The sequence below is a fragment of the Colius striatus genome, chromosome 13, assembly GCF_028858725.1.
Source record: "Colius striatus isolate bColStr4 chromosome 13, bColStr4.1.hap1, whole genome shotgun sequence".
NCBI lineage: Eukaryota > Metazoa > Chordata > Aves > Coliiformes > Coliidae > Colius > Colius striatus.
Genome location: NC_084771.1, coordinates 19,018,875 through 19,031,140, shown reverse-complemented (window position 1 = coordinate 19,031,140; position 12,266 = coordinate 19,018,875). Strand labels below are relative to the sequence as shown.

At 42.6% G+C, this 12,266-nt stretch overlaps 1 protein-coding gene across 3 annotated transcripts in view; it reads right to left on the bottom strand.

The window, feature by feature from the left end:
• Positions 1-5,429, bottom strand: part of HDX (highly divergent homeobox) — a 49,487-nt gene extending 44,058 nt beyond the window's left edge. The window contains exon 1 of one of the 3 annotated variants that reach the window (XM_062006849.1): positions 5,370-5,429. Coding sequence is in view for 1 of the 3 variants with exons in the window: in XM_062006848.1 (XP_061862832.1) it covers positions 4,686-4,688 (3 nt within the window). In the remaining 2 variants the exon portion in view is untranslated. Of the gene's footprint in view, positions 1-262; positions 319-4,685; positions 4,771-5,369 lie in introns of those variants that run through there. The other 2 variants (XM_062006848.1, XM_062006850.1) reach the window with 2 other exon arrangements.
• Between the last annotated feature and the right edge of the window lie 6,837 nt (positions 5,430-12,266).

Sequence of the window (12,266 nt, the reverse complement as noted above, 5' to 3'; positions counted from 1 at the left end):
CATTTAGAAAGGTTCAAGCTGCTGTGACACTCTACCCTGAGGCTATGAATCAGCCTTTTTAAGAACATTATAGGGTTGTTTTACAGCTTTGTTGGCCTGAAAATTCATGGCTTAGCTTGGAAAAGGAAAAAGGCTGAAAGTTACCAAGTACAGAACAAACTCCCTGATGGCAAACTGAAGTTTTACACTCTTGTTATACAGTCTACACAGGCAAATAATATAATCTTCTGGTTACATGTAAGAAGAGTCCCATCCAGCATACCAGGATTTCCAGAAGAGGGCCTTTATTTTGTCCCAAAGAGGAGGTCACCAGCTGAGACACTGCAGTCGCTGGCCAGGAACAACCCACATCTGACTTCGTGTCCCAGAAAGCAAAGAAGTCACCAGCCACAAGGTATTTTTAATACTTTCAGTACATGTATCAAATTAATGCAGAACAACCTAAAGGATAAGAAACCATACCATCATCTTGTAGGAAAATAGAAGGGATGAGGGAAACCTTTGTAGCTACTAAGCGGCCTATTATTGGTTTTGGAACTTTTGGGTAGAAAGGAAGAGAGCAGCAACACACTGAATCTTTGCACAAGAACTGCTTCTTATTTCAGGGAAATACAATTACTAAGGGCTCAAAAGCATAAGCAGATACACAACTCATTTCACATTATTAATCAAGATGATTACACTATGTAATCTTAATAGATATTAGAGTTCAACAGGCGTCTATAAATAGAGATTAATATCAGTACTTGTAGTAAAATGCTTGTAGACCACAGTCCTGACTCCAGTTTACTTTCCTCTGTATGTCAACTGAAAATAGAAATATCACTAACTACCGATTTGTAAAAAATCCTGTTTTCAGTACTACTTAAAACAGAAGATGATTTTTCAGTAACATTTTTACCTCTGTTCCAAATTCTTACTTACCCTCTCAATCTAGTCCATTATTAAATACAGCATCATCCCCTGTGTTACAAACCAGGCTTTGCCTGGGTTACATCTCCCTAGAATATGTACTCATTTATAACAAGCAACAGAGAAGACAATTATTAGCCCATTAACAAATCAATAAAGTTCATAAAAATCTACTTTATAAAGTTAAGAACCATTTTCAGATCTCCCACATGGATATGCACGATGATTCTTTTTCTTCTTGCAAGTTCAGCAAGTCAGCTGTGTCTGCTGCTCTTTCAGGAACAGAGGTCCTGTTGTGTTTAGTTGAGATCAGTTCCCACACATGACTCCATCAGAAATAGTTCTGAGCCTTCTGTCTTTCCAGATCCAGACAAAGTCTGTCATCCAGCTTTTCCATACCCAGGCTCATCAAAAAGCAGCATGCTCTCCAAATAGATCAACTGCGATGAAGACCCCCCCAGTTGCCAGGTAAGTGTTTAGAACCAGATCTGATGTGCTGCAAGTGAAGACCCATCTCAGGCCCTTGACACATCTTTTAATTATGTGGATTTCTGTATACAAAATCACTTCTGTGTTAAAATACTTTCACTGTTGTATTTGACATCTGATAAGGACAAGGTGGAGCATTTTAACAAGATCTCTTGCTCTTCAGATAAAACCTATGGGCATTGAGCAGCAGACTTTGCCAAGCTAAGCTTAAGAGAGGTCACGGTCTGGTTTAACAAACTAATTAAGTTTTGCAGTTTCTTTAAATTCACTTGTAACTGACTCCTGCCAATCAAAACACTGTAAGATTCCTTAATAAGTTCTGCTTGGAATCCAGTCAAGTACAGCTCAGAGGATCTGTGCTATCAGAGGTTCTAAAGTGCTTATTTGGAATATCTAAAACAGTATCCTGTGTTGAAATAAAAACAACTCAAAAAACAAGTTACTGAATGTTTGGACACTCCATTAGAAAACCACAAAGTCCAAAGCCATCACATGCTACAAAGTGCTGTCTCTGCATATCCCATTTCACAGGCAACAAGTTTTGTTCCCCTTCCATCCCGGTCAGACCTAGCAACTCACCTACATTAAGCACAATGAGCATTCAAACATCTGTAAGAACATACTGTTACTCTCTATACATAATATAGACAGTCTATAATACACTGTCTATATATAACATTACTGTCTATAGGATATATTCATCAAAGGATTACACTGATTTTGGGTTTGGTGGGGTTTTTTTGAGAATTATTACTTGTTTAACACCAGTTTCCCTAGTTTATACAGAACAAGATATTAATTCTTACGTTTTCTTGAACATGGGAAATAACTTCCTAAGTGCTGAGATTCCTAAACACTTGTGCTGATATTACTAAGCATTTATGCAGCCACATCACTATGAAAGGAATCAGCAGGTCACAGCCTTCACAACAGACTCGGTGTTGTTCAAAAAGTTTCAGTGACTTCAAAGGACATAGAGCCTTTGCTCAAGTTGTGTACCTAAGAAGCACTACAGTGTCTCCAGGATTTCTTACCTTTGTCTGAAACTCAGACTCCAAGTTAGAAATCCACATAGATTTTTATCAGTTTCATTTTGATCCTGACTTGCCAAGCTTAGAAAACATGCGTTTGAGCTTTTGGGAAGCCAGGTGTCCAGCTGGTTGGGAAACATATTAGCACTGAAAATAGAGGTTGTTACAGAACTCTGTGTAATTTAATAAAATCTAGGCAAAGCATTACGCTAACAGAAATTCAATTACCATAAGGTATATTTTCACGTGAACAAAAGACAGAGGTAGCAAAGCAGTAATTTTAAAGGTTCAATATCTGCCTGCTCTGCTAATAAAACTAAGTAGCCTTGGCCATGTATGTTGCTGTCTATGTGACAGCATAGAAAATATCTATGACAAATGAAAAAGCGGGTTTCCTGCTCAGTCAGACAGTGGGACACCTGAGAGGTCTAAGGCTGGTAGGTAGTAAGAGCGAAGACACGAGCTCCAATCTCCAAAAATGCTGAGTAGGAGCCTCACAAAGAACAAACCCACTAACACACTGTGACCTGTCACATCAGTTCCTTGTCAGGCCAGATTAAAGTTATTCTTACAGCCTTCTACAGTATCCATCCCCCTTTCCCTTTCCACAGCATCCACCTTCCTCCCCTTCTGTGGGAAGGGCAAACATGGGTGGAGAGTGCAGAACAGGAACAAACTGAAGCAGAGTTTGCTTCTGAAGTCATACTTCATGAAAACTACTTAATGTAACAGTTATCTCCCACAGTTTGTTGCAAATGTCTTTCCCCTCTGGTTGCTTTATTTAACATCCAAAATTAAGAATCTCTCCAGGGAGACCACATGAAGCCCAGAGATGTATTTAGATACTAATGAAAAAACCTTTGTGCAACAAGTACCAAAAAAGAAAGAACAACCATAAGGAAATGGAAATAATATGGTATCAATGATCCTCTGCTTAGATGAAAAATGAATTCAAGAGTCACTGAGCTATTCTGCAAAGACTACTTGGAAGATCTGCAGGCATAAAAAAAATGAAAAATGCAGAAACATAAGAAGGAGGAAAAAAAATTCTGTGGCCTAAAGACTGCCTCCAATATATAGCATTAGAGTCTTAGTGGCAAAAAGCCTCAAAATTATTAAGACTGCTGAACCAAGTAAACTTACTTATAAGGTAAGTATTTATGGAATACGTTCATAGTAATTAGTTTGAAAAATAGGAAAACTCAATGATACCCCTTTCACTTCAAATAGTTACAGAAGCCAGTCTCAGATGTGAATTTACAGTTGGTATAGATATAAATCCGAGACAAAACTGCAACTACAATAACAAAGCTCCTACATACATAAATAATACAAGACTGCAGTGGGGACACCGTTAGTAGCACTTCAGAAACCTGAACTGCCCCAACAGTTACCTACTTCACTTTCCACATCTGTCAAAATCTCCCTATTTCTTGCACAGCTGGAAGGAAAAGAAATCCAATCAGCTAACCTGCACACTACCCGTGGAGACACAGGTCGCACACCAAGCAACAATGTTTTAGTAATTGCAATTTGTGGGTTACTGCCTTTCCTACACAGGCCAAAAAAGCTACAACTACACAACTCTAAGTGCAGTAGATTATGCTTGTGGTTGGATAAGTGTAACACACCAACCAGCTTGTAAAACAACGTTTAATGTCAGACTCGCATCACAATTGCTCTGTTCTCTGCTAAGTACAGCATTTGTAGTATGGTTCTATCTATGAAATTCAGCCCTTTTAGAGACAAATTAGGCAGTGCTCAGTAACTTAATAACATAAGCTATGAACGCAGCTCTGCATGTTTATGCATCCCATCCCACTTTACTCATGCAAATTAAAGACTTCTGACTTCAACTGCATCAGCCAATCATTTAAATGATACACACAAGCATCTGTAAGACCTACGTCAGAAAATAGGAAAGGAATACTAAGATGCAGTTTTACACTAAAGATGCAAACTGATTCAGGAGTCCAGCGGACAACTTTTGGTCAGTGATGTATTATATTGGCCATAATATCAAAAGCCCTAGCCTAACAATGTGGGGGGAAAGGGTGAGGATTATTATGCCCCGAGAGAGGGCAATCCTATGTGCAACACAAGCACTTTCACAGGCAAGACCCCTCGTAGCACCATCATCCCTCCAGAACACTCCAGACTGCACAAACAGCGCACTTCTTGCCCCTCCTTCACATCCAAACACTTCAGGGTGACAGCAAAAGGACACACTGATCATCTGCCACTGTGACTGACCATCTTCAGCACCAGAACAGGACCAGTGCAGCCTCTGAGATGTGTTTAAAGGGAGCAAGGTGCGAGCTGCTCTGTGATGACCCCGTGCTGCTGACCACCTCCTGCCTCACTCGTGCTCGGGAGACCATCTGCCCTGGACGGGCTCACACTGCGAGGCAGCGGTAGCCTTGCTTCTCACCCCTTCCCAACCGCCCGCAGAGCGTTCGGCTGCCCCCGCCCCGCCCCGAGGAGCGGCCCCTGCACAGAGGCGAGGCGGTGGGAAACGACAGACCGCCACGCCAACCTCCCGCTGGACCCCCATCCCCCCGGGGCGGCGGCGGCCGGGCCGCTGGGGCGCAGGCGCCATCCCCGCCCCGCGCACGCGCAAGCGGCCGCCCCCGCGCGCCCAGCGGCTGTGCGCGTGCGCCCGTGCCCGGCGGCGGCGGCTCGCGCTGGCGCGGCGGGGGCGCCGTGGGAGGGGCAGCGCGCCTGCGCGCCCCGGGCGGAGCTGCGAGCGCGGGCCCGCGCGGCCGCCCTCCCCCACCGCCAGGCCGCCGGCCCAGCCGCATCAGCGGCGGCCGCCTCCTCCTCCTCATCCTCCTCCTCCCCGCCCGCCCGCCGCGCCCCTCCCGGGCGGGGACCCGGCTGCCCCCCCGGGATTCAGTCGCGCCCGCCCACCGCCCCTGCGCGGCGCGCCGGGCTTACCGTGCTGTGCGGGGCTGGCGCGGGGCTCCGGATTCAGCCGGTTTCGGCTGGGTCGGTCCCGGCGTCACACAATGAAATCAGCGCCTCCGATCATTAATTCTCATCATGATCGTGACGTCAGCGCAGACAGCGGCCAATGGGAGCGTAAGATCAGCGCCGGCCGGGACGGTGCTCGCCCCCGCCCCTCGCCCGGGGGGAGCGCGGTGCGGGCTCCGCCGGGCCGAGGGGCCTCTGCGGGGAGCGGCAGCCGCCGCGCCGCGCGGGGGGAGGGGGGCGGCAGCCGGCCCGGCGCTCGCTCCCCCAGCGCGCAGCCCCGCGCTCCCTCACGGCCACCAGCCGGTCCGCCGGCGCCGCCCGCAGGCCGGGGCTGCGCTGCCCCTCGGCTTACCTGCGCGGGGACTTGGCCGCCTCCGAGTTCCTCGGCTCGTCTGGCAGCCCGGCCTTCGGCCAGGTAACGGTGGGTGCCATGGAAATGCCTGTGGAGCGCCTGTGAGGGATGCCAGCGGTTCCAGAGAAATGAATAGTGAATAGCTGCCTAAATACAATTTACTCGTTTCACAACCTTTTTGTTGCACCGCTCTGGGCAGATGAGTAGGTGTGGCTAGTAAAGCCTGAGAAGCCTCACGAAGGACCCATTCAAAGATGTGGATAGTATGGCAGTTGAGAAGTAAACTTTTTGTTGCTTGGGGTGGATAACGTCTGAAAAGAAACATTGGTCTCTGCAGGTGGCCAGCACAGGGCTGGCTGGGAGCCTCATCTGTGCCTTGGTGACTGAGCGCAGCACAAACTACAGACACTTGTAAGGCTGTATCATTACAGGAGTCCATAGCACAACCAGGTGTGTAGATGCCATCCCTCTTTCAGCCCCAGCTTCCCATCTGAAAGGACAACTGCTCCACAAGCAGGTGGGAAGTCTGATACTGCTCATCCATCCTGATGGATGATGGGCCAGAGCTCATGTGAAGTTATTGTTTACTGGCTTTGAATCAGATCTGAGACCCTGTGTTAATTGCAAAGGCTCTAGGTATGCCATGACCCTATCCTGAATAGAGTATGCTGTAAGTCACGGTGCTGAAATATTAAATGTGCAGTGATGTTAATCAGAACTATTGGCAAACATTTCTCCAGGGTTGAAAGAAATTAATTGCTACTAGTTATTTGTAGGCAGGGAGTAGAAAAACAGTCAATGTCTATGTTTATTTTAAAATTAGAGTAAGTTAGTTATTCTTAGAAATTTTAATACCAACTTCTGACAGCTGTTTCTGGCCACTTAAAGTTTTGTCTGTTTTTCAGTGCAGCAGCTGGATGTGTTGAGCATTCACTCATCCGCAAGTAAAATACATCCTTCTAGAGGATCCTTTGAGAGTTGAATAGTAGTTTATGTTCTGTCCACATTATAATTGCATGTCTTTTACCAGTCTGGAGAGTCAACCAATTAATAAAGCTTATTGTGAGCTAAAGATGTTATATTACTTGAATTCTTTGAGTAAAGTGCTCATCTTCACCTTTCCTGCTTTATAAAGCAGAGGACATATCAAGCTGCCTTTCCTCTTGTAATGCACATCGTTGCTGGTGGAACTCGTGTTGAGAGCTCAGCGTACTTCCAACAAATTAGGCTCATTTACCAGGTAAATTGATGTGATATTTCCTTTGATTTACAGCCAATGATTTTGTGATGAAACTGTATGAATGACATCAGCCAACTGAGAAGAAGGTGTATTTCCAGGTTGGATTGGTTACCTCCTGTCTTAGCTCGTTGATAACACAGCAGCACAGCATCTTGATCCACCACAGAAAGCCTGTGTGAGGAAGCAGCTGAGGACAGGGACGGGGCAGGAGGTATCCCTTTGGGTAGCAGCCCCCAACTGTAGTGGATTAGATGCAGTAGTAAACACCCTGAGTTTAGTAACACGATCTGTTGGGAATACCCCATATATTTAAAACCCTAAAGCTTGTATTATGCTGCTTCTTCCCCTAGATAGATTCTTTTCTTCTATGTGCCATCAGGATTCACCTTGTAAAAATTAAATAGAACAACCATAAAATCCCTACACCACTTTTATAGAAAACATGGGTTTGATGGAACACTATGGAATGATTCTTTTCACATATGTTCTTTTCACATTATCTCAGGCTTAGGAAACAAAAGTCATGAGATAGTCTGTCTAAAACCCTTTGAAGAAGATATAGTGGTGTTTGATAAGATGCAGCTTATCAAACTCTTCTAAAACATTCAATAATAGTAATATTTAGAGGGCTCTTATCTGACTAACAGTGAGATCACAGGTGCATTTTCTATAATTTATTTTAAAAAGTTGTAGAATCATTCTCAAAGGAGACATCAGCTGTGTATTTAAGTTGTCAGAGAAACCAGTATGTAGACTTGTACATAAAAGGTATAAAAGGTTTAAGTAGAAAAGTCTTACGTCCAGCAACAGAATATCAAAGGAAAAAAGAGATGGAAGGACATGTAAAACAGACAAATACCTGTAAATAATATACCTTTGCTGTAAAACAGAAAAAATACCTTCATGCTAGTGTTAGGAGTAGGGTAGAAGAGGTGTGTTCAACAATACACACTTTACAACATCAGAATAAACTCAACGATAGGCTAAGGAGGCTGCTGTTGTTTGCAGCAGTGGAGTGACAAGCTCCAGAAAGAACTTCATGCTGTTTACTTTGTTGCCTGTTACTGCCTCTCAGTGAGACAAACCTTGAGGAAAAATCTATGGCAGGATGAAATAAAACAAATATTCTTCTACTGCAACCAGATCCACATGCTTTCTCATTCACTAATAACAGATTTAAATTAACTGGGGCTGGCAAATCAGGCCAGTGGTTTAAACAGGAGCCCAGCACATAAAAGGACTCTTTACGTGAGGGAATTAGCATCAAAGTGAGACTCTCTGATGTAGCTGCTTTGTATTAGCTCATTAAACTAATTAGCTCAGCTTACTATTAGTTACTTAGCTCAGTATGGATTACTGCTTTTACGTGGCAGAGAAAGCATTTCTCAGACAGCCTTGCGCTGGTTTCTAGGGGCTGTGTGTAGGTATTTGCTGCTCTAACAGCAGCCGCGGGGCACAGCTGTCCCATCATTGCCTCAGGGGGTATGGAACAGGTCAAAAGCCCAATTTTTTATTCCACAGTCAAAAACCTGACTGTAAATTCACATCAATCTTCTTTTCCCCCATCCCAAGATTTTCTCCCTTTTCTAGCAGCTCATACTGCATTCAGTTTTCTAGCAGATCGTGCAGGTAAGAGAAGACTCTGTAATGATGCCCCAGGGGCATCCCAGAGAGAGAAGCTGGTGTGTGACCCACAGATGATCCACCTGAACATTTTTGCCCATGCAGTCTAGAGCAATGGCTGCTACGTTCATTCCTTGGTTTTCTGTCAGCTCTAGAAAATGCTGAGAAAACCAACAAGGCAAAACTCACCCACTCAACAGAAACTTTTCTTAGGACAGCTTTACTCTATTCCTTATGCCATTATTCTGGTGAACCCTAAAAGGCCATAACCTCTAAGGCAGATCTGAGGGTGATCCAATAGAGTCAGGGACTGCTCAGGGAAAGGCAAAAGCAGGGAGAGAAGAGTACAAGAATGTTTCACCAACATCTTGTGTTGTAATTTGATGTGATGATTCCTGGTCACAAATGAGTAATTTGCATATTACATTGCTGTAAGTCATTAGGTCCTGTATCTTTGGTAAGATAAACCCTCAGAAGAGATTTATTACACTCCAAGTTTGAGAGTAACTACAGCAAAACTCTACTTGCTCCTTTCACTTTATTGGAAAATTGTGACAACAGTTTTCTGAGCAGCTCCTCAGTCAGTTCTGAGGCTTTGTTTCCTCATAAGAACACTACATCTGAGCATGCCAAGTGCCTTGCTAAAGTCAGATATATAACATTTACTGCTTCACATCTCCACAAGACTCATTATTCTATCACAGAGGAAAGTTAGATTGGTTTGACATGCTTTATCCTTGCAAAATCCAAGTTACCTGTTATTCATTTATGTGTTTCCATCAAAATATGTATGCCTTTCTTTTTTGTATCAGCATCACTGACTTTGCACAGGTCTGACTTGCTCTGAAAAACAAATCCTTTGGCTCTTTCAGAGGTTCCCTGCTTGATGAACACTTGAAATGACAACAGGGATATTTGTCTGTTTTACAGAAAGATCGTAAAGACACACTAAAGATTAGGAAGCTCAAGGGTGTAATTAAAGATCTGCTAAATCAGGAGGTTCCTTGTGAAATAGTGACTGTAAACCTTATTCATATGGAAAATTCTATGCAGCACCTTTTGTGCATCTAAGGACACAGGCAGAATTAGTAGTCTTACAATATTTACAATTTTTCCATGTCATTTGAACTTGGTTTTGCCACATTAATTAAAATCCGTTGTTAATCCTCATCCAGTGCATAAACAAACCTCCCATAAACTGAATCTGCAAATATGTCCTTTATGCTAGTATGCAAAAAACAACTGCTGCTTTTAATTCCAAAGGATACAGTATCATAAAAAAAAAGATGAAGGCAAATGCTGTGAGATCAAGTACACAAGTAAAATAGCAGAAGCATCTCATGTTCCTCACTAGCTTGATGTTAATCTTAAAGAAGTGTGAAAATCTGAAGGATTCAGAGGAAATTCTTTAATCTTGAATAGCAAATGGTAAACATATTTAACATAAACACTTCCTGAAGGGACAGCATGGAGCTACTAGAAAAAGATAAACCCCTCTATAAGCTCTTTAGACTCTTTAGACCATCATGCTGAACCCATCGCCTTCACATGACCTTCAATGGTTTCCACAAGAGCAAGATCAGCCAAAAATGCCAGTTCTGGCACTACTGGATTTAAGAAGGTAAGGAACTCCTTGAGACACTTTCCCTCCATGCTTGATTGATCCATGTATCAATTTGAAGGTGAGAGTTTAAGAGAAGGCAAAGAGCAGCAGCCTTTACTGCATAATCCTATAATTCATAATGCAATTGCACCACGACTGTCCTACAAAGCGCTCCTTCCACACAATGAAAGTGCACTACCGTCTTCAAGGGTTTAGGCTGCAAAATCAAAGTGTTTAAATTCTTCCTCACCTTTCATTCAGTATCACAATTAACTCCACCATCTGCCATCTTCAAAAGGCTGGCTGTATGTCACACTGATATGCCTCTTGACATTTTTGGAAGTGGAAAATCAGTTGTGCTCCTGAACTGTCAGCTTCTCAGTTTAGTTGGTTTGGTTTTTTTTTAATGTGAGAGCAGCAAGGGTTTGGGTTGGGGTTTTAATTTTCTGGTCTATAGTAAAACACATTTCCATTCATAACTATTTCACAGAAATTATTTTCTTGGGAATATTTCTAAAAGCACAACATGATTCCTGAGGTTTGGTGAGACCAAGTATATCAGGTGAAGTGTCCTCCTTTGGAGAGAGATGTTGTCTTTTGTAGATGAAATATCCTACTTTGTTCAATTCCATAGCATCACATATATTCTGCAAAAAGACTGTGTAAGATTAAATCTTATCACAAACTACTATTGCTCATTAGAAAATTATCCTATTAAGAAATATGTTTACAAAGTAATCTTCCATCTCTGCCTTTGAGATAACAATAACATTGAAGTATTGATGGTTTGGTGCCAAACAATTTTTCCTCTATACTAGCCCTTATTTTATCTACATACCAAAGAATTTCTTTAAATGCAAATCTCTGGTTTCATGAAAGAAGATAGTAATTTCAAAGCTTTGCAGGGACTTTTGTATTAATCACTGTTTGTTTAAACAATTTCATTAAATCAAGTCCTACTTGTGGTAGGACTGCATTGTGGTTTTCAGCCTGATTTACTTCCTCTATATATATAATCTTGTTTAATCTCAGCCCAGATAAAATGGAACAATGCAACATTAAAAGGAAGGGTTTTTTAAGAGACAAATGTTATGTAGTTTTCCCAATCATTGCCTCTATCTACTGGTAATATAGTTTGTACTGTTGGATTCCTAATGGATGCTTCTTCTTGAACACCCATATCTGGAAAACGCCCTTTTATCTCTTTGGAGTTAAGACAGGATGCCAAATCTTTTTCAGATAGAGGCCTAGCCGCTGTCACCTATGTTATCATAAGGCAATGCTGCTGTGGTGATGCACTTGAAAGCAGCATTTGGTGCAGAAATAGAGTTGTCTCCTCTTTGAAGCATGATAAGAATACAGGAATGCAGGACTAATGTGTTGGATTATATCAAAAGCCTTTTTAGCCTAATATCCTGTCCCTGACAATGGCTGATGGGAGATATTTTGTGTTAAACAGGAGCAACTCACATATAAAATGATCTGCTCGTTTGTAATTCAGCAATCAGTACTTTAGATGGTAGAAATACTGTGTTTATCATGTTTTAATGCACCAAAGATGTCCTGAGGGAATTTGAGCTTCCTGGCCGTATCAATATATTGCTGATGAGGGAATTTCCAGCTATGAAACCTTAATTAACATTAATCATCGGTGTTCATCAGTATCAATATGTCCTTTTTATTATCAGATATATTTTATGAGACTATTTTTGTATTATTTGAGATGTCTATGAGTAAATGCAAGCTGCATTACCTTAGTGGATATGTCAGTGTCAGCCACAGTGTGAGTTGTGCTCCTTTGTTCTGCAGTGAAGAAAACCAGGGCAACTCTGTGTTGCATTAAAGAGAGTTATATTTAACAAGTACTTTGGTCTCAAACCTTAATAAATCCAAAACTGCAAAAATTGCACTGCCACAAACAGCTGGTAATATGTGGAGAATGGTGTGTAAACTGGTCCTCAGAGTGACGTGTGTGGTCAGACCACCCTTGTCAAAGCAACTAAGACCTGTGGTTTGCACTATGTTGCCCTTCCAGTATACATT